This window comes from Diaporthe citri, assembly GCF_014595645.1.
Source record: "Diaporthe citri strain NFHF-8-4 chromosome Unknown scaffold_5, whole genome shotgun sequence".
In the NCBI taxonomy this organism is placed as follows: Eukaryota; Fungi; Ascomycota; class Sordariomycetes; order Diaporthales; family Diaporthaceae; genus Diaporthe; species Diaporthe citri.
Window position 1 is genome coordinate 5033533 of NW_025064850.1, and position 22356 is coordinate 5055888.

The 22356-nt window shown below is 43.7% G+C and overlaps 4 protein-coding genes across 4 annotated transcripts; 2 read left to right on the forward strand and 2 right to left on the reverse strand.

The window, feature by feature from the left end:
• Nucleotides 1–9767: 9767 nt before the first annotated feature.
• Nucleotides 9768–10142, reverse strand: INS49_011906 (uncharacterized protein; the record flags this gene model as incomplete). The annotated part of the gene is made up of 2 exons (XM_043172614.1): nucleotides 9768–10010; nucleotides 10077–10142. 2 exons carry the CDS (start codon nucleotides 10140–10142, stop codon nucleotides 9768–9770), a joined length of 309 nt encoding a protein of 102 aa, XP_043024359.1.
• A 5656-nt stretch (nucleotides 10143–15798) lies between these two features.
• Nucleotides 15799–18510, reverse strand: INS49_011907 (uncharacterized protein; the record flags this gene model as incomplete). Its single annotated transcript, XM_043172615.1, has 5 exons — nucleotides 15799–16957; nucleotides 17014–17327; nucleotides 17423–17659; nucleotides 17730–18372; nucleotides 18443–18510. 5 exons carry the CDS (start codon nucleotides 18508–18510, stop codon nucleotides 15799–15801), a joined length of 2421 nt encoding a protein of 806 aa, XP_043024360.1.
• A 485-nt stretch (nucleotides 18511–18995) lies between these two features.
• INS49_011908 (uncharacterized protein) lies at nucleotides 18996–21076 on the forward strand (the record flags this gene model as incomplete). The annotated part of the gene is made up of 3 exons (XM_043172616.1): nucleotides 18996–19416; nucleotides 19638–20732; nucleotides 20871–21076. 3 exons carry the CDS (start codon nucleotides 18996–18998, stop codon nucleotides 21074–21076), a joined length of 1722 nt encoding a protein of 573 aa, XP_043024361.1.
• A 777-nt stretch (nucleotides 21077–21853) lies between these two features.
• Nucleotides 21854–22208, forward strand: INS49_011909 (uncharacterized protein; the record flags this gene model as incomplete). Its single annotated transcript, XM_043172617.1, has 2 exons — nucleotides 21854–21905; nucleotides 21964–22208. The coding sequence occupies 2 exons, from the start codon at nucleotides 21854–21856 to the stop codon at nucleotides 22206–22208; spliced, it is 297 nt and encodes a 98-aa protein (XP_043024362.1).
• Between the last annotated feature and the right edge of the window lie 148 nt (nucleotides 22209–22356).

The following is a 22356-nucleotide window of genomic DNA, read 5'->3' on the forward strand; positions in this document are numbered from 1 at the left end:
TTTTTTTATTTATTTATCTTAATAATAAATATAAATAAAACTTAAAATATATTAATTAACTTAAAATAATTAAAATAATAATAAAGTTTACTTAAGAATAATTTAAAAAGCTTATAAATAAGTTAATTAAGTAATTAAATATAAAATATAAATATTAAAAGCAAAAATATTATAAAAAATAAAAGTAAAAGTAAAAGCTTTATAAAAAATAAAAGTAAAAGTTAATAAAGCTAATATATTATGCTTAATATAATAATTAAAAAGAAAAATAAATTTATTTTTTATTTTATAAAGATATTTAAATTTTTAATAATTATATTAATATTAATTATTAAAGCAAACTTTAATAATTAAAAAAATATAATTAATAAATATATTGCTAAATAAATCTTAAGAATATTTAAAGCTTTTATAAAAAAATAAAAGTTATAATAAGATAAATAAATAAGGAATTAAAGATAATAATAATAATTAAAATTATAATAAGGTAAATTTTAAAACTTAAAAGCTAAATTAAAGATAATAAAGTTTTATTTTAATAATTATTATAATATTTATTATAAAGTATTTAAAAAGGGGTATATTAATAAATATAAAAATTATATAAAAAATAATATTATGCTAAATTTTAGCTAACTATAAAAAATTAGCTTTTATGCTTATTTTAAATATTCTTTTAAGAAATTAACTTTTCTCTTTTTTTATATATTTAATGTTTTAATTAAGCTTTTCTTATTTTTAAGAATTCTTAAAATATTTATCTTTTCCCTTTTTTTAATTCCCTTTTATTCTTATCTTCCCTTTTTATTATATTAAAGCTCCTTCTTAAGTTATCCTTAAGAAGGTTTAGCAAAACCTATCCCTTATTATTTAGGTGGCTCGTTTTTAATATAATAAATTAAAATATAAAAATAAAGTTGTAAAATTAAATAAAGCTTTATATAAGCTAAAATAATTATTTATGCTTTAGTATAAATACTTAAAAAATATATTAATTAAGCTAGGATTTATTATTTACCTATATAATAAAGGGGTATTTCTATACCTTAATAAATAAATTATATTTATATATTATGTAAATAATATTATCATTATAGGACTTAATAATAATAATATAAATTTAATAATTAATAAATTATATAAGAATATAAAACTAGATTTTTAAGGAGATTTAACAGATTTCCTTAAAAGCGATATATATATAAATAAAAAAGATAAACAAATAACTATAAACTAAAATAAATATATAAATAAAATATTAAAAAGATTTAATATAAAAGAAAAGGTTAAGAAAAAGGAAATAATTTCTTAACTTATACTATATACCTCCAATAGAAAATTAGAAAAATACATTAACTAAGCTAATAAAAATACTATAAAATTATATTAGCAATAAATAGGGTTTATATTATATACTAGCTTAAAAACAAGGCTAGATTTAACTTATTTTATAAATAAGTTAGCTAAATATATAGCAAACCTAAGACCAAAGCATATAAAAGAATTAAATAAAATATAGGGATATATATATAAATTCCTATATATATTTAAAGTATATAATTGCTTTGGAAATAATTTATAATTAATAAGTTATATAGATTTAAACTAAGGTAACGATATATCCACTGGAAAAAGCACCTTTAGTTATATATTTAACCTATATAATATTAATAATAATAATAATAATAATAATAATAATAATAATAATAAAATAAATCCCATAAGCTGGAATTTTTAGCTACAAAAAACACCAGCACTTTCTTTTGTAAAAGCAGAATATATGGCTTTAAGAGAAGCCATAAAAGAAGCTAAATATTTATATAATTTACTTAAATATTTTAATAATAATTTAAATATTGGCTTTAATCTCAAGCCCCCTACTATATATATAAATAATAATGGGGCTGAGAAATTAGCTAAAAATACCTTATTTTATAAAAGAATTAAATATATAAATATTGCATATCATTATATAAGAGAAGCAATAGAAAATAATAAAGTAATATTAAAACATATAAATTTTAAGCAAAATTTAACAGATTGGCTTACAAAACCAATAAATAAACTACACTATAAAGAGTTCAAGGAAAAGTATAGTTTAATAGAAAAATAATATAAAAAATATTAAGCCAGAGAATAAAGAGATTTTCCACCTATATTATAATGCGCGTAAAATAAATTAAGGTGTTTACTCTTTAATAACTAGGGTTAAGATTTTTTCCTCCACTTACAAAATATATAAATAAATAAAGCGGACTTAATTATATATATATATAATATTACCCTAAATACTAGATGTTTTCCCCTAGAAGAAATAATTAAAATAATAAAGGTTTTTCCTGAAAAATAAGCGTTACTTACACGGCCCATATATACCATATATACACATAGTTACAATATACCTACATTGCGTTTATATACGTTTAATTCTACATAGAAAACGTATTTCCGTAGTGTATATAATATAAATAAAATGACGTGTGACTTTAATATGTAAAAATGCCGTGATATACCATAGCCATTATAAAATAATTAGTAAATCCCATATAAAATCATAATTTAATATGTAATACCCTATTAGCTATAAGTTTAAGTTTAAGTAATAGTAAATTTTTAGGGTTTTTTGCCTAAATATATAAACACTTAATAAGTGAGTTTTTCCCCTTTTTATAAGGTTTTCTCACTATATAACCGAATATTCCTCTTTTATAAACTAAATCCCTTATATATAAAATAAAATAAAATAAATAAAAGGGAATTAGTTTAAGGGGGGCTGTTGGAATATTCTAGATATCTAGGCTATTATTAATACGGGATATCCTTTTCCCCATACGTTTGCCACTATATGGAGGATAATAACTATAAATAGGGGCCTTCCCTCCCGTAGAATAAACGTTAGCTAGCCTAATAAACTAAGCATCCAACGCTATTATTTCAGAAACGGAGCAATGCGCATAGGTTTATAACCGTTTGATGCAGATGGTTGCTAACCCTAGGCACTATGCGGCCTTAACTATGGCCGTATCTAGGAACACACCCAGGCAAGCGCAGGGAGGGTTACATTGGATTGGGCCGGAGGTGGCGTCCCTGTTGACCAGGGTTGTTTAAGCCTTGATCCCTGATCCTCCATGGCCCAAATCTAATTTACTAAATGTTTATTATTAATTTTCAACCTCGCCACGTCAGGAACGCAGCCTGCAACACTTGCCTATACCTCTATCACCCAGAGTGCGGCAGGTGGTGGCAGGCTTGTGCCAGGAGACTCTGATAGGCAACATTGCATGCTTTCTCAACCTACATGCTTGTCCACTTTCCTTCCTCTCGAGCCAATGGAATGTGTTGTTAGACGTGGCATTGTGTCAGTCCAGCGCCTACCTACCAGGGGGAGGGGGGGTTTTCGTCAACATCGCTCTACTATATCAATGGCATAGCGACATAATAATAACATGCAATCAAGGTTTTAACATGCTTTTTTTATGTATACATTGCATTATTTATACGTTACTAATATGTAGTCGTTCCTGACATGTAATTGTTCCTAATATGCTGTAATATTATATTAACTCTTTAATATAGGGGTAAAAGAAAAATCCTTTTTTTTCTTTATCCTTAATTTAATTATTTATTTATTCTTTATTAGCTTAATTATTTATTATAAAAGGATTTATAAAATTATAAAAATATTTAAAAATAAAAATAAATTTAAAGTTAATAAGATTTAAATTAAAGCTTTTAATATAAAATTATAATAATATTAACTAATATATAATTAATATTAATATAAAGTTAATATTAATATAATTTGGAGCTTTAATATAATTTTATTTTAATAATGTTTTAATAGCCTTTTACTAGCATTTCACTAAAATTATGAAATTTTGATTAAATGTTAAAACATGAGTGTATTACGTGACCCAGTTAGAAACCCCCCTCCCCCCTGGTAGGTACCCTATGTCCAACGAGAAGGAGTCTGCCAACATCCCAGTGTTCTTTCACAGCACTGTGAATGCTGTGCACATGACTTACTGGTCCAATATGTCCCTTGTGTGTCACCTCAGATATAAATAGGCAACAGTATCCCCCCAAGCAACCAACTTCATGCAATCTCCTTGCATATAATTACCCTTCCTGTTAGTCTCTTAAGAATCTCCACGCTGCTGATATGGTATATTACTTGTTAAATCTTCTCTTTAACTACGGTATCTGCCCTCTCTACTACTATTAGGCTAAGTCTAGCGGCCCACATCTGGTCCACCCCCTCATATGGGCCACCCCTGCACACAAAATTCACCAAACAAAACCACTATTTATTTAATGAATAAAATATTTAAATTTATACAGATTTAAATATATGTATTATATTCACTTCTTTATGTAGAAATAATATTTAAAGAATTCTATATATATTATATATACTAAGATATATATAATTATTTATCTATTACTCTTTTTATATAAATAAAGATTTCTTTATTATTTCTTAATATGTAAACGTGATATTTTTAATACAGCTTTATGATAAATATATAAAGCTAAATTTTAAATTTTACTTATTTAAAAAATCTATTAAAATACTTATAAACTTTTAAATATTAAAATTAAGATTTTAAAAATATTGTTAAGGAATATATATATAATATTAGTGTTTCTTAACAGATTTTATTTTATAAAAAGTAGAAATATCTTTTTATATATAATTTCCTTTATAATATATAAAAGATTTAAGTTTTTTTCTAAGAAGAAATTCTCCACTTTTACTCCACTTCTTTAAATATTAAAATATAAACCTTATTTAATTATATATAATTAAAATATATTTATTTTTATATTAATTAAAATATTTAAAAATTAAATTAATTTATATAATATTAATAATAAAAGAATTAAAAGAATTATATATATAAATATAAATGTTATAAAATGTTAAAGAATTCCTTATAAATCTTAACATTTTAAAATTTTAAAGTTTAAATATTAATAATTCTTTAAGTAATCCTTTTATAATTTTTTAAATATTATATATTATAAATCTATATTTAAATCTATATTAATTCTAAAAGCTTATATATTAAATAACGGTCCATCAGTACTCTTGGAGGCCGCGGAGGGCTCGCGGATGGCGGCCCGAGATGTCTCGGCGATCGCGGGCTTTGCCTTGCCGGATTTAAACTTATTAACTATACGCAAGTACTTATTAAGGAAAGAATGGTAGTGGTTATTTAGCTATGAATATTAATTAAGATTGCGAAAATAAAGCAAAGAATATTTATAAAGATTATAGTGTTAATAGCGCCATTAAAGCTTTTAGTCTTAAAGGTTAAGCATAAGGCGCGAATAATATTAAAGAAAGCTGCATTAATTTTAAGGGTAGGAGCTTTAGCATAAATCTGCAGAAAAGTTAAAGATGGGTTGTAAAGAGATATTAAAGGAATTTTATAATAATGTAATTTCCTTAATAATTTCCCTTGCGATATTAGCAATAGCCCTTTGCTTTTCCTTTTATTTAAATAGTTAATAGTAAGATTGCAAAAGAAATGCAATAAGATTATAAAGATATACCCACAACCTAGGTATAAAGAGTTGTAATAAAATAGCTATAATTAGCATAGCGCTTAGTATAAATATAATAAAAATAAATATTATTTAAAATATAACCTTAAGTAGCAATAATAGCGAGGAAATGGCTAAAGGTTATAATAAACTTATTAAAAACTTGCTTTAATATTTTAAAAATTTAGGCATAAGTTAAAATATAATTAAGCTTAATTATATTTATAAATATTGCTTTAAAGGCCTTAAAAAAGGTTATAATAAAGTTATTAATAACGCTCTTTATAATAGTTAAAGTAATGCCCTTAAAGCTAAATTTTTTAAGAATTATAATATTAATATAGTAATGCTTTTAAAAAGATATTAAAACCTTTTAAAAATCATTATTATTATTGCTAATTTTATTAAGAAACTTAGCAAGATTGCTAAAAATCATAAAATAAGGGCGAAGATATTAATTTAAGGCCTTAGCTATATCTTTAATATTATTTAATATGATAAAAGTTATAAATAGGTTGTAAAGATTATAATAAGGATATAAAGCTAGGAATTATTAAGGAAAGGCTATAAAGGAGTTGTAATGCTATTATAAAATATTTAAGTACTTTGTAAAGTTATTAATAATTAAGGACTTACTTAGGAAACGGTATATTATTAAAGAAAGAAGGAAGAGAAATAAATAAGGGGTTATAATTATTTATACTCCCTAGCTTAAATTTTGCTACTTATGTAAATGGTTTTTTATTGCCTTTCTATTTAGGAAATAGTAAATAGGTAAGTTAAGAACCTTGCAAAAGAGTTATAAGGTAAAAGGAAATATTTCCTTTTTTAAGGATTTTTAGATATGGGTATAAAGCCTATATTACTTAGTGCAATGCGGATAGGTAGCTGCATTATCGCGGAAAGGTTGCGGCATAGGGGTTTTTTTTAGCTATTTAGCATGGTTTTTCCCTATAGGTGAATTGGCAAAGAAACTGCATATTAAATAGTTTTTAGCTAATAATAGCTTAAAATAGCATAAATAAATTATTATTATTATTATTATTATTATTATTATATATTAAATAAATATATAAAATAATAAAAATATATTTATTTAATTATATATAAAAGTATTATATATATAATTTTTAAAATATTATTTATATATTACCATTGTTAGTTTCTATGTATATTTAAATCTGCCTAAAATTAGCTATTTAACCCGTTGAGTTAGAAGGGGATATATAGTGTGCAGGGGTGGCCCATATGAGGGGGTGGACCAGATGTGGGCCGCTAGACTTAGCAGGCTCTACTAGCTTATTATTGGAAATTAAATATACTTTGTTAGGTAATTACTTACTAATTTAATAATATAAAGTGAAATAACTTATAACTTTCTATAATAAATATAATATACAATGTAGGGGGTTAATGGTTGGTTTATTGTTGTCTATAGAAGGAAGGAAGAAAGAAGCTGTAAAGGCTGCAGCTAGCTATGGGCTAAGAGGCTATGGACAAAGGTCATGTGCCGATCATGTGACTGCCAGCCATCGCTAGCCAGCAACAGCTGCACGGCACCAACGGCACCATTCCACATTACTACTATAAGGAATTACTTATCCTTATAAAACTTCCTCTTCATCTCTCTGGTAAAAGCTCTGTGAGAAATTATTGGTTCACTCTGGAGGACTCAATGTTGTGGCAATAGTAGGTAAGGCATTGCTCCCTAGGTATGTACCTAGGTAGTTAGGTGCCCAGGCGGGTAGGTACTTACCTAAGGTTAGTGGTTGCACCAAAAGTCCCGGCCCCTCCCTCATGCCACACTGTTCTTAACAAACACCACGTAGCTACGAAATGGCCTTCCATGAGCTCTATGAGTAATCTATCAGGAAGACCATTGCCATCCTCAAGAATTACAAGGTTTCAAGCAGACGACTCGCAGCACAACCATAAATTCAACACAAGGGAAGAAGGAACGCCGAGAATTAACACGACTCTCAGCAAAGATGACCGGAAACGACGGCCGTCTATGCTGCCAAGGCTACAGTGGTTCAAGATATCGAAGGGACTGCTGCCACGGCGAAAATCCACCAGACCACTGCCACCGATACTGCTGTCCTGGGCACTGTTGGTACAAGCGTGATCGGCTGAGCCAGGAGTGTTGCTACTGCCAGTCCTGCCAACGTCAGCGAAATGAGAGATATGCACGTGAGAGAGAGCAGGACAGGGTTCAAGACGCATATTGGGAGGCAAAATGGGAGGACAGGGAGCGTCGGATGAGGGATCTCAATTACGTCCCAACGCTGGAGGATAGAGCTGTGGATGCGTTGGGCGCTGCTGTTCTTGGAGGGGGTATAGCCCTGTTGGCCTACAGTGCCTTTCAGATCCTTCGCTGGATGAGAACAAGTGAATAGGACCCAGGGCAGGCCGGGTGAAGAATCTGTGACAAGAGCACAAGGTCTCAAAGGCTGGCCAAGGGAAGAAACACTTTCGAGGCTTGTATGCCATCTTGCGACTCACTGCATGAGGCAGGGAAAGTCGCAACAGATGGCTTCGAAGACCTTGCGGGCTGGGCTTGGAACTGATCAAAGAAATGGCAAATCAAACGACTAGGCAAGGCAGACCTGAGCGAAACAGAACGCGGGTAGGGGCCTGAGTGCTTGGCTTTATTCTGCACGCCTCCAATCAGCTACAAACCGCCACATTTTGCATGCACCATCTGCGCACTCGTATGGCCGATGGTGTCCTTTGCTGAGTGATTCCAAAGCTGAAGTAAAATTCGCTTAGTACTCAAAAGCTTCATCCCAAGCAAGGCCTACTGCTTCTCAAAAAAACAATCTGCCCACACAACACATCCGCCGGAAGTGGGGCCCCTTTGCCCACCCCACTGGCCACCCAGTTATACCAGGTGTCTTTCTTCAGAAGACATCCAACGGCCTCGTGTTGGGTACCCGGGTGAAGCTCCTCATGGCTCATATGCGGTGTCCGTTTTCACCTATTCCTACGATGACCATCATCCTTGCCGTGACAAGCAGTCCCAAGTCAAGCAGGCTCATGCCCATACACCAATCAGACAACCCTAGTCCTCCGCCCCAAAAATTCTCCTTTCCTCACATCTCCGGATCCAAGCTCGTAGGCGCTTGAGCTGGCGAGTCCACCATGCACTGGTCCGTGCTGCTCATCGGCTCGTTCTCATCGGGAATCCTTCCTGGCTCACCCGTGCCCGCATTGGACCTGGCGAGCCACGGACGAGTCGGCGTGGTCTCACCGTGGCAGAGCATGTCACCACTGAGATCATGGTCATGAAGGGACCTGAGTCAGACCTTCCGACCGTCAACGCATGTCGTCCTCCCCGTCTTCGCACCACGTATCCCTTCGCTGTCTCTCTTGAAAGCTCTTGCAGTCATTCACATGACGACGTTGTTGACATGTACAGATGCCCGATCCTTGGCCCTTCAAGCCACGGGCGAGAGCCGAATCCCGCGGAGGAGCACGGCGAGAGATGCTGGCCGCGAGAGATGCTTGCTCAGAGATGCTGGCAAAGAGTATGCTAGCCGCGAAAGATGCTGGCTCAGAGATGCTAGCTCAGAGATGCTGGCTTATAGATGCTGAGATGCTAGTCGGGAACAAGAGAGGCTGACCGGTGCTGGCCGTAAAAGCAATGCTGGCCGAGCGCAATGCTAGCTGAGATATGTGCTTGCCGACAGTGGTGCTGGCCGAGAGGTGCTGGCTAACTCTGAGATGCTGGCTCTAAGAAACTGACCGGAAGATATGATGGCCGAGAGTGGTGATGACCCAAGAGTGATGATGGCCAAGTTGCTAGCTGGGGGATGCTGGCGCCAACTCAGAGGTGCTGGCTCTGAGTAGCTGTGGCTATGCGAGATGCCGGTACCGGTTGAGAGACACTGGCTGGCAGAGAGTGCTGCTGGCAGAGAGTGATTCTGGCAGAGAGTGCTGCTGGCAGAGAGTGCTGCTGGCAGAGATGCTGGCGGAGAAGATGATGGCGATGAAAGACTGACTCAAGCCGTTGCTGCCAGGCATCTGGATGGCCGTGTATACTTCAACGCAACAACAGAGGCGGAAGCAAGACCAAATCCGCCGGAAGTGGGGCCCGGGGCGGGCTGGCCAGCACCGCAGTGCCCCGGATTGTCGTCAGGGAGAGCCGTGCCCTCACTCGGATCCCTGAGTTGTCGAAAGGCGACCCAATCACCCGATCTTAGTCTGAAATAGAGAGGCTACTCGGGGACATTCCCGTCACCTTCTTGCGAAGGATCGGAGAATACCCGTCGGAACCAATCTATAACAGGATCGGCCAAACGTTGCTGAAGTCGGGAAAATTGCGCATCATCCACGAAGGCTCTGAGGAGCCTCCTGCTTGCAGCTCCGACAAACTCTCCCGCAATATCTTGCAGGAGGTTGTCGAACGTCCGCGCAATAATCCGATCTAACAGCAAGTCCAGTGCCGCCGCGACGCCGGCCTGGAACAAAGTGGTCAGCACATGGGTTCGGAGCGAATCGAGAGAGTGCAGCAGTTGTATACTGACAGTGAATGGGCGGAGGGCATATTTTATGCTGATAATGATGAAGCGCTGTCCAAAAGAGGGCTCCATCGCTATCCAAAAAACGAAAAGAAAAGGGGGTTCTAGGTGTTCGCGGTGAAGAGGAAAGGAAAAAAGGGGGTTCTCGGGATCCGGACGCCAGATCTCAGTGTTGTTCTCCATTGCACTGAACACTTGCTTCCATCTACCTCTAAGGAAGGAACGTGGGTGTTGAACGTTCAGGAAGGCGTTGTGTTCGGGGTGGAGCAAGGCAAGTGTGCCAGTGGTGGAAGGCACACTGGGGAGGGACATGCAGGAATCCGATCGATGTACTTGTCTACCACTCAATATTGTCCAACCTATTCGAGAACTACGCTCCATGAAGTTGTAAATATATATTTACACGTATGTTCTCTTGCTGATACATATGCCAAGAGGAACTAATGGGCTGTGCTGGAGCAATGTCGTCGGGAACAAGTTGTGCACGAGATACCCAGTTGCCATTCCTGTGAGGTCATGATACTCTCTACCTGGTTAACTGAGAAGGCACTTTGAGTGCCTCCTGAGAAGTCACAGTGGCTCGGAGAGGAGGCTTTGCTCCGGAGTTCCTAGGCAGCTCCTTCAGAAGAACCATGCTGGGGGGCAGGGCAAGACTCTGGCCTTCGCAACTCCCGATTACAGCAGTGCTTTCTGCCATCTGATCATGAGCAGACGCTCCACTCGCGCTTGATCCCCCTCTCAGTAACCGCCTACCTTAGGTACGAATACGGCAAGCGCCTTACATCTCGAACACAACTTCTAAAACGAAAATGACTTGAACCACTAAGACTTAAGAAGACAGAGATGGCTTGTGTCCACCCGCTCTGAAATAACCTGGGTGGAAAACACTGTTACTAGTAATCTGGCTTCGTCCATCTGGACAACAGAAGATGCACAAACTGGTCTGCTGGCAGATCAGGCTTTTGGAGTGGCAACCTCCCTCAATTGGAGCTGGTCGTGGCCGTGGCTTACAAGCATGGCGGCATTTGAGGTACCCACCTACCAGCAAACGAAGGTTTCATGGAATTTGCAATAATGGACATAGCTAATTGCCAGTAATCACATACTCTCGGGAATACTTCTTAAGATCACTGGCTACCAGCAATCACACAAGTTTCGTCTACTAGTACACATCACAACCTTTTGCGAGCACGCTGATTCCAACGCACCTGCTCGGATCATTGCGGCGGCGCCTTAACATGCCGATTGGGCGAGTGGTGAAACCCAGTGCCTTTGAGCCGCGGGGAACCTCACGCTGCCGAGATAGACATGGCCAAGAAGTCACGGTCTGTCTGATTAACGCGAAGGTCATGCGACAAGGATATCTTGTCTTGAATTTTGCTAGCAAGCGCGCGGTACGCGCGCTGGCGGTTATGAGCCAGTATGACGGCATACTGAGTGGATCGCTCCGGGGTCAACATCAAGGGCACCGCCTTTACACACCACAGCTATTACAAGTTCATTGTTGATAGCGCTTTTGTGGCCTTGGAGCTAGATTTTAGCAGTAAGAGTGATAATGAGAAGCCATACACAGCGCCTTCATACAGTGGTAAACACTCAAGACCCAGCGTTCTTGTTTCAAAAAAGAATTGCCAATAACAGTACGGAGAGAATACAGTACGTCTGTCCTGGCACGTGGCCTCAGCCTCGTGCCGCACAGACAAGGCTAGGAAGAATCGCTCCCGACGGCGCCGCTGAAGGTGCGATAGTAAACAGGTTGATTCTACTCGAAAGATCACCCAGCACCCGTGACCTGATTGAACACCCCCCCCCCCCAAAAAAAAAGAGCTGCGTCTTAGAGCATTTACTGCTATATGAAGGGGCCCTGTACGTCTTCAGGATCCATATGGATTAAGAACGAAAACTGTCATATTGATGAAGAGGAACTATTTACCCTTGAAGTATACAAAGACAATGATCAAGATGAGTACCCATAGAAACCATTATAACAGAAACCGTCGCCATAGAGACTTCTTCCAGCCACCGGAACTAGATTTCCAGGCTCGCAGCGTCTGTGCTGGTCAAGTGTTGCAGAGTAGGTGAGTTTACAAACTGGCCGAATAAATTCGATAAGCCGTCCGTCTTCACTCGAAAGCACCTTACTGATTAGCTCTGAAAAGAAGTCCAGCCAATCGAGGTTGCTGCTCCAAAGCCTATCCGTAAACTGTCTAGTGACCTCTTTAAGGTGCTCCTTATGTGTTCCATCCTCTAATGCACTCGGAAGATAGGGGGGTCCATAGCATCGAGATACTGAAGTATATGCAGATATCTGTGAATCTCTTGTTAACATAATTGTCCGGTAGATGGAAGTTTTTCGTCTCTCGATTGTGTTGTTCTATGAAATGGCTGTAATGTTCTTTTGGTTCTTTAATCCAGCTATGAATGGTATTGATAGTGTGTACCTGCCGAACATTTGAAGAATCTGGGGTGTCTTCAGGGTTCTTCCAAAATGGTTTCCCCAAGGACTCATATAGACTGTCTTGGAGAGTCTTGCTAGGCATGACGGGTTGCAAAAAGATTGGTTCGGTCTGAGAATAGGTTAGGTAGTAAATTCAGGCAGTAGAGAGGAGCTATGAAATTATCACAGCCAGACTGGTAAGTTGGGGGGGGGGGGGTTGGTCCTTTTCATAATAGCGACAGAGATCCTGCCACTGGTGCAGTGGCGTCGTCGAGTCACTGTTTACCATTGAGATCACCAATCTAGGATACCCCTGCGGCTTGGCAGGCAGATATGCATAGTTCTTGGCCGTCTTGACAGAGCACCAGCAGCCACTCATGTTGTTGTAGTAGCCGCCATCTACATTTCACACTATATCATTGTGTGAGACGTCAGGAGGCCGCGTAAGGGCCATCCACAGCCACTGACGAGCAGTCCTCGGGGATAGTTCTAGGCATCCTTCCGTTGGACGCGACGAAAGCAGGCTACCATGAGGCAGAATCAGTACCATAAGTCTAGCAAGGCGTAATTTCCGGAAATACCAGCCTATAATTTTGGGCCGAGTGTATACTGCGCCGCGATGCGACGATTAGCCTGGGCCACCCACAAGGTCAACGGCTGAATGAAGGCACCATCGTGCCGTTCGTGTATACGCGCTGGATCGACAAGGTTTGCCGGAGGGCGAGGCATTTACTGTGGTACCAAGCGTAATTATTACCCCCCTGCTTTGTACCTATGGTCCATGCTTCTTGCAGCACGCTTATTCAGCAAGTACCTTTTCCCTCTCAATCATTGCAAGCAACTTTTTCCTCCACTCTGGCTCCACTTCAACTTGGTAGGGGGATTTTATTTCCAGGGTAGACCACAGTACAAGGCCACATGGCCAAACGACCCAACATCAAGTGCCTCATGATAGGTGAATGCAGGGTGTCCTATATGGTGCGGGTTACATGACAGGGTCAAAGAGTGAATCTAGGCACCATCGCGAGGTCATCGTGCCATTTGTGCATACGCGCTGAGTTGACAGGGTTTGCCAGAGGTCAAGGCAGTGACGAGAACGCATAGGCAAGGACGCCTCGACGTAGATTGTCCCATGATGTGAGCATGGTGTGTCTGAAATGGCGTGGGTTGCATGGCAGAGCCAACCCGAGTTGTGAACCCTAGCACTTGTGCCTTGAGATGGATGTCCTGTGCCGAGTGCGGATGACTATGTCTACTTCTATTACCTGGCGAGGTGTGAGGGACCCCCGAAGGTGCGCGACGACGCAGCCGCCGTATCCGAGCTTGGAAGGCCACAACTTGCTCACAGGCGAAGGCGTTCATGTCACGGACTTGCGATTGGGATGGAGCTTTTAGTATTCCTATCTCCTTTTCAGTGCTGGAGGCTCTGTTAAACCATTCTGGTGAGCACTAGGATATGTGTGAACATGGATAGATAGCAGGTAAGTTTATTTACAACATGTAGAAAACCGCAGTCTTAACAAGCAAAAATAAGGAAACGAAAAGAAAACGGAGCCGAGCTAGTTGGACGTCAGCTGTTGGACCTGCTGCGCCCCTTGAGCTGACGAGGAGGGGCCGGCAATCCAACAACATGGGCCGCGGGCAGCCCGGGCGCAAAGGCCGCGATGGACACACGAGGGCAGAAGCAGACCAGAAGGCGAGGCCGCCGCAATGGAGGGGGCGTTCGAATAGCACAGGAACAGCCAGGTAGGCGCAGCCAGACCTGAGTAGACGGGCAGGACTGGCGTCACTGCGTACGGTTGGAAAACGGTGGGCAGACCCAGGAGGCCGGGCGTGGCGCGGCCGGCTGTCCTCCGTAGACGGCGGGACGGGGGCCCAGACGGCGACGACGACAAGTCTATCGATTATAGACTTGACTATGGGAGAGCGGACGGGATCCCGTATTTTCCTATATCTATGGCCGTATGTGCTTGAAATGGCGGTGTGGTGGCTTATATCTGGGCTTTGTTTGACTCAGAGAGCTCCGAGCCACTCCACACGAGCTGGGCCTCCACTATCTCTGAATCGGCCAGCAAATATCAGAATGTCCCTGAGGATGGGTGCGGTCGTAGCCAAAATTCCACAGGCCGTTTCTCGTCACCACAATCACCTGACTATACGAATTGATGAGTGCAGAATGGCTCTCACGCTCCAAGAAGAGCGGTCTCAGGGGTTTTGGTGCCTGATTGGAACCACGCTTCAGCGAGTTTTCTTCAAATGCCTTCTCAAGAGTAGAGATGTTGGTCTCTGGCCACTGGGCGCATGGCTGTGGGAATAATTGGTGTCGTCTGCTACCCTTGCCTGCTCCTTATTCTCATCTCCTTGACTAGAGGTGAGGCCGGCAACCCGTAACCTCAGCCAGGCTCGCTTGACTCGACGGCTCTTAGAATAGCGCTCTGTTGGCCCCGAGCACCCGCTGTCAATCCTCCAGGAAGGTTTAAAGCACAGGGACTTTCCAACATGCTCCTGTGGCTAAATCTGTGTCTCAATAATACCAGCTGGTACGCTAGCAACTCGTCTTGGGTGTTCTCCAGTGGCTGTCCAATTATCCGGGGCCAAACTTCTCACCAAAATACATACGAAATTGGTGAGAATCCTGGCACAGGATAGGCGAAAATGCAAATTAATAGGGTCCGGTCCTCGAGCTGAGACTTCCCAAGTAGGAACGTGGGCCACAGTACATTTAATAGTGTAAGCCTCAACCACCTAGCCAGGAGTAACGCAGCCTAATGGCCAACCTCGTAAGGCCAGGATGCCTGTAATGGCAGCGTTTTGAATGGGGGCTTAGCTAGCGGTACTTAAACACACAATCAAAGCAAGAACAGACTTGGTACAACCAGTAAGAAACAAAATGGATCCCTTGATTTTTTTCCAGACTTTCACTGCCAGCGGCGAAGTGCTGGGCAAATTTTTCTTTTGTTCAACCATAATTTCAGTGCTCAATGCTGTCCGCTCTTGTGATTGGATTGAAGGAAAAAAGAAAAGAAAAGAACAAAACCCTCTACCGAGTGTTCCTGTGCGATATCAGATCAAGGCCATATCAAGGTGGCCAGACTGATTTCAGCTAGCTAGTCTCAGGCGAGATGATATAATATGACCTCTTTTTAACCCTCCTGTGGACCACGGTCAATTTGTACAAAAGTGCCTCGACCGGGGGTGGGGTTGGTTTGGCTGGCCTAGACGCTGATATTCTTGCCCCAATGTGAAACCAGGGCCAAAGACAGATTACTTCCGAGTTCCTACTTGAAACGCCTAGAAGTTGACCGAATTGTCAGGAATGTCAGATGAGTCTGAATTTGAGTCTGAATCCGAGTCCGAGTCGGTAGAACCATACGCGTTGTTCATCTCGGAAAGACGACCACGCGTCTCTCCTTTTGGTGGCCTGACGGGCAAATGCCGTCTGCCACCAGACCTAGGGCGGCCGTTATGACGGTGCGATCGAGCAGTCCGGATCGGAGTTCCAGTCACGGATGGGGATCTTCCGGGTATGTCGAAGGACATGTTCGGATCCGAAGCTTCGAGAGAGTCGCCGGCGACGCCCTCGCTCCCCTGCTGGCGAGACTTTGCGAAGAGATCCGCGGGGACAACAACCCGGCCGAAATTGTACAGCTCCTCAACGGAAGGGCCCACAGTCCGCTGTCGCTTGCCGGCCGGTCGGAGCTCACCTGCTGACTCTGACTCCGGCTCCGCGACTGACTGTGGGAGTTCGGTGCGCACTTGTAGGGGCTTCCACAACCTAGTTTTGACCTTGTCGAGGTCCAGTTGGACGAGGTTGCTCGGCCCACAGGCCGTGAGCGGTACCTCGAACGTGTAGATATCTTGGCCTGTTGACATGGTGCAGGCCCGGACGCTCTTCCTCGCCCTAGCCGCCGTGGTGGCCTGCCGTGTCATGCGCAGGTTGAGAGTGGCGTCAACGCCGCTTTGATAGTACTCAATGCCTCCAACTTCAAGGACGTATTTGCCGGGACGTATCAGCATTCTGTGATGCGTGCCGTCCATCCGCGTTACCTCGAAATGCCGGCTGATATCCCAGACGTCGTAGCAGTTGTTTTCCGCGGCGGCGGCATCGTCCGAGTAGATGCTGATGTAGTCTCGTGGATACCGGTGGCAGTGCCGCCAATAAAGCGGATCGCAGACAAGCCTGGCAGTTTCGTGTGCGTACTCTCTCATTTCAATCTCGACAGGGCTGCAGCGGTCGTCCTCGACCTGCCCCAGCTGACCTGGCGAGTGGGAGTCCTTCGAGTATGCAGGCGCTTGTCGACCCCCGCGGAAAAGGACCTTCGCCTTGCTTTCGTAGATGCCATTTATAGTGTACGACTGGACTGCAAGAGCTGCGCCCCGCTTGAAGAACTCCCGGGGGCTCGCGGCGCAGGCCTCGGCCGTGGCGGCACCTTCACAGACCATCCACTTGCTGGCCCATATACTATTAATTGACGGGCAGACACTCGGCTCAACGGATGTGCTTACCATGACTCAGGATTGAAGTCCACGCCCATGATCCGGCAATCTATTCCGTACCCTTTGCACGCTTGCTGAATCTCGGTTCTGGCTTGATAGTTCAACATGCTTCCCCCGGAGAGGATGACAACAGTTCTGCCCCGGGAAGATGCCGGAAGCAACCGGATCTTTCCGAGTGCCAGATCGACGGCAGTCCTGAACCCGGACTGCCATGCTTGCGATATATCTGCTGGCTTGAGGGATAAGGGATACAAGTTGGTATCATCAGGGAACACGTCTGTAATGGAGACAACCAGACGCATGGGCATGTTGCTTTCGTAGAACTAGGAATGCAGTCAGTACGTCTCGAAAGGACTAAAATCGCTCATCCCAGGGGTGGATCCTTGCTCTTTCTTGAAACCTGTAGGCAAGGACATACAGATGCGTCCACCTCGGCCTTGCCAATGAAGAAGGCATCCAGGAACTTGGCTCGAAGTACACTTTCCCTATCCGCAGGGAGACTCAATGTGGCCAGATGGTCATCAATGTACGGGCGAATATGGTCTTCCCAGAGTTGAGAGCCCCCACGAATGCCAAAGTTGCCTTGAGGTAGGGAGAAGAAGGCGGGATGGGCGTCGTCATCACTGTCCCTGCAGAACTGGAAGAGACTCCCGCCCTGACACGGACTCGACGTCAGCCTTGTTTATTATTCTGTTTGACCTCCCTTGCATCCATTTAGGACTCACCATGAAGTGACCACCAAAGTCACAGACAAGAACGAATTCGTAATTCGGCAATAGATAAGGATGTTGATGTAGGATAAACTGCGCAAGCGCTTCCGATTCAAACACGCAGTACGTCTCGACGACTCCCGCGACCTTGTCCATTACAGGCCGCAGGACATTCTGGAAATTCGACTTGTCCCAAGCATTGGGGACGCAGAACACCAGCCTCCGCATAGTTGTCCTGCGCAGCCCAGCTTCCCGGAAGATCTGCTCCGCCACTATGGCGAGATGTCTCACGAGCATGTTGATCAGCCTTTTCCGGAATTTGGCCTTCTGATCCTCGGGAAGCAAGTCATAGTAGGTCTTCAGGTCTCTTGTGTAGGGATGCTGGTCGTCGTCGTCAGCTAGGAACCACACGAAGCTCTTTAGCGAGCGGTCGCGCTTGTCAGCGTGCTCTTTGTCCGTTGCATCGTGACCGACGGGATAAGGGGCATCGAAGGGACAGCCCTTGGAAGGCCACTCCCCTCGCAGAAAACGCTTGGTTTTGTAGTCATCCACGCCTGTATTCTGCACGCGGTAGCCATTTCTCTGCTCCTTATTCTTCTTGTTGACCGTCATCAGATATGCTCGAGTCGACGTGCTACCAAAGTCGATGGCAGCAAACCTAATGCACCAGATATTATTAGTCAGTCTTGTAGGCAGCCGCGGTAACTAAGTGATTCAGTGTCTCATACCCATCCCTAGTGTCTAGCCGCGGGCGGGAAGTTCCAGAATGACCCTGGGATGAGGTTGCTTGCGCCATGATCTTGGGAGCCTGCACCTGAACGAGGCCTAGCTGGATCAAATCACGATGTTTTCAATGTTGTCCTTAGACCTGGTTTTGACTGTACTTTCTGTGGCAACGTTAGAAAGGTCAGCATAGGGGTTACAAGACGCGAGAGTTCGCGTCGCGTCAGGACAAAGGCATGCTTTTGTTTACAGAGAGGAAAACCCAATGACACTCAGTATTTCACGGGTTCTAACAAATGTCTAGCCTACTTTCGTGCTTCTCTGATAAGAATTGTGCAGTAATTCACCTGTCATTTTTCAGAAGGAAAAAAGCAAGTTTACTCCGCATGTGCCACGTGTGTGCATTGTGCAGACTCAAGTGCCCCGACATCGTTCCTGCACGCCGCACCACAACACTGCTTTCCGCTCACTCCGCTTCTCTGGCTCCGGGAAACTTCACTAGATTCTAATGGCACCGTACTGGTAGCTTCCTGGGGGTTTCCAAGGAAGAACAGACCCATGGCTTCAGATCTCGAGCGTTCAAGCAAGCTCAAGCTCAAGCTCCTGCAATCTGGCGATTCGAATTCCTCGCGACAAGCCATGAGATCACTGGTTGACTACGATTCCGATGGGCACCCCGAGCGTGAGGATGCAACCCCGGACCCACAAGACGAGGCACCGGGACAAACCCAGGTGCTTCCAGATATCGATACCATCATCCAAGAAACGAAAGCCGAGATACAACAGACGCGTGTGAAGGCCGATACACTCATTTGCCGGTATTTTGAGGCGTTTATCGCCACTGCTGGACAGCTGAGAGAGGGTGCCATCCAACGGTATCGGGAACGACTGGAGGAGTTGCCGGCCAAGGATCGCGCTAAAGTGTGTGAGACACTGGCGAAAGACGAAGACGTTTGCTCCAACATGGAATTTGGAAATTGTAAATTTTCGCATGGTGGGATAAGCTTCAGTTACAAAGCTGAGAGCGTTAAGGTGTTCAATTCCCTGTCGCATCATGCGTGGAAAGACTGTGAGAATCATGCCCGCCTCCCTCCTGCGCGCCACCAACAGAAATGACAGTTGAATGCTACCATGAAAACCACGAGGAGCTGTCACTTTTATGTGAGACGCGACTGACACCATACCCACTACTTTCTCCAGTGCACGAGGTCTTCGTCAAAGATGATTCCAATTCGCTATTGGCCAACGCTCCCGAGGAACGTCGACCATCTCGAGCTCTACAGACTCACTCTGATGATGAGAAAAATGGATTGGGACCATGGAAAAGCAGCTCACGTAGCTCCTCTAAGGAGAGCGAGCTGTCGTCTTTGAACGGAGGCTCTCTGTCATGTGGCGACTCAACTGGGGCTTTCCAGGTAAGAGAGAGGGAGAGAGGTCGAAACAGCTTCTCACCGTCGCCGGACTGGGCTGAAGAAGACCAAGCCGGAAGCTCGGACTCACGGGAGGAACAAGGGCCGGGTCGGCCATCGAAGCAGGATGAACGAGACGTTTCAAAGAGGCCAGGATCAGGTAGGCCACCAAATGGACCTTGGTCAGAAGAGGAAGAGGCCGTGATCCGAGAGACGATGGCGACGCAGCTGCAGATCGATGGACATCTCAGATACAGCCGCCAAGCCACCATGAATCTAAAGGAATTCTTTCCCCGCCGGACTACCGCAGCTATTAAGGCCAAGTGGTTGAACATGAGGACGAGAGACATATGGGACGAGTGGAAAGGGACAAGGGGACAAACACAAGTCGGTGACGCCAAAGTTAAAGATCTCATGGAAGATCCGGATCTCGAGACACATGATGAAAAGCATTCAGGCTCATTCATGGAATATGATGACGATGAAGACGAGTCCAGCGACAATGAAAGCAGACCGGGCTCGAATGGGTTGAAGAAATGGAAGAAGAGGAATATGGTTCCCGTCCTGACCAAATCTGCGCTTCAGCAAGAAGAGCAGACTCCAACATCGTCTTCGCGGCTTCCATATTCCGAACGGCCAGGACAGTCGGAGGTGGCCGGGGCATCAGTGTCGCGACGCAAGATTCGGCCCGCGAAAGAGCATCGTACACAGTTGTGGTCTCCCCGAGAGATTGAGATACTTACCAACCTAACCAAGGGCTTCAATAAATTGGAGGACATTGACTTCAAATATATTGCGGCTCAGCTGCCCGACCCTTTCAGGCGCTCGGAAAAGGCCTGCAAGTCCTTCTGGGTCAGACGAGTCGAATCATGCCGACCGTCTAAAGGTATGCTATCCAACAATGACACCACCGCCTCCCCCTTCACCCAAATTAGAAAAGGTAGGGTTCATAATTTTTCATCCCGGGCAAGTGCCATGCCCACATACTAGCACAAATGGTAAGGGAGTTACTGAGCCATTGCAGACAAAGGTCCGACACGTGACGACGAAGCACCGGTCAAAGTCCCGATTTCCAGCAACCTTGGCCCTTCTAACCCTCCCACGAAGGCCAAGAAGAGAGGAACAGAAGCCAGCAGCAACTCTGGCTCTCGCAAACTTTCCAAGAAGGCCAGAAGCAGTTCGCAGAACAATCTTCTTGTCCGGTCTGCGACAGCCGAAGACACTTCGTGAGAATCCCGTCAGGTCAACCGCGCGTGGACACGCGACAAGGACGATAATCTTTGGCGCCTGGCCGCTTCCGGCTTCCTCTGGCTGCCATTGCAGCTCAGATACCTCTGCGCTACTCCTGCTACCTGGTCAAGATCTCAAATACCAAAAGAAGCTCAAGGCTCGGTCAGGTTTGTGGGCCACTTCTCGCGTCAGGCCGCTGGCAGAGTATTCATACACTGTAGACGGTGCGCGCCCATTGACATGATTGTCATCTGGCCGACCTGATCGCAGATGTGCCAACTATAAGCAAGCTCCAAACCAGATCGAGGTTTGCCTATGGAAGGAGGTACGGAGATCTCGGCGGCCGAGAAACCCAGGCATGCAGGGGAATCTGGTGACGAGAACAGGGCGCAGTCCGCTGCCAGTCGCAAGAGGCATTGTGTTGCAAATGCTCAATCTTCGACTCACCAAGGTGACCGCGTTGAAATTTCGACTATTTCGCTGGAACCTACAAGACGATGTGTATGAGGCTGGATGACTGCCGCAGGCTGATGTTGACACTGGTCCGGAACACTCAGATATGAGAGTAGAGATAGCTTAATAAACACAGGTCATATTAACGGACCGCACAGCAAGTTTCCCGTCCCGGATATCATGCTCGGGCAGCACCTCGTCCCCTTGGCAGCCGGGAAGGTGGCTATACGCCGGAGGCTATTCCTCGTTGCCGCGGACTGAGCGAACGTTCGCATAACAGGCGGGCCTTGCCCCGGTCTCAACCCACACGCATGCGTCGACCCGATGGCCGTTGCCACACAGGCCATCCCCCGTCTCGAGGACGCCGCACGACGACGTAGGCCTAGACGAGGAGGCCACCGTCGCTTGCTGAGGTTTCCATGCGAGTATCCTAGGCAACGACTACGTCGCCTACGCGGACTTGATGCTTGACACCAAGACGATTAAGCCGAGCATTCGGGAGTGGACCCTGGCCGTCATCGAGAAGCGCATCCGGAACGAGTGCGAGGCAGCGAGCACACCGCAGCCACCGGTCACCAAGTTTTCCACCCGCACGCCGCTCATCGAGGATGACCGGTGTATAGCAGGGGCCATTGGCCAGGCTTTTGGGCTCATTTCGGAGCGCGTGCCGTTGAGATGAGGTTCACGCGGACGTGCGAGGACTTCGCCACGCTGGGCGCGACACACGGGGGTGCCTTGTTCATACTGGAACTTCGGTGGCAGCGATGATACGGAGGAGGGTGCTGGGCCGGCAAATCATTCACCATTCATTGCCCCGGGATTCCAAT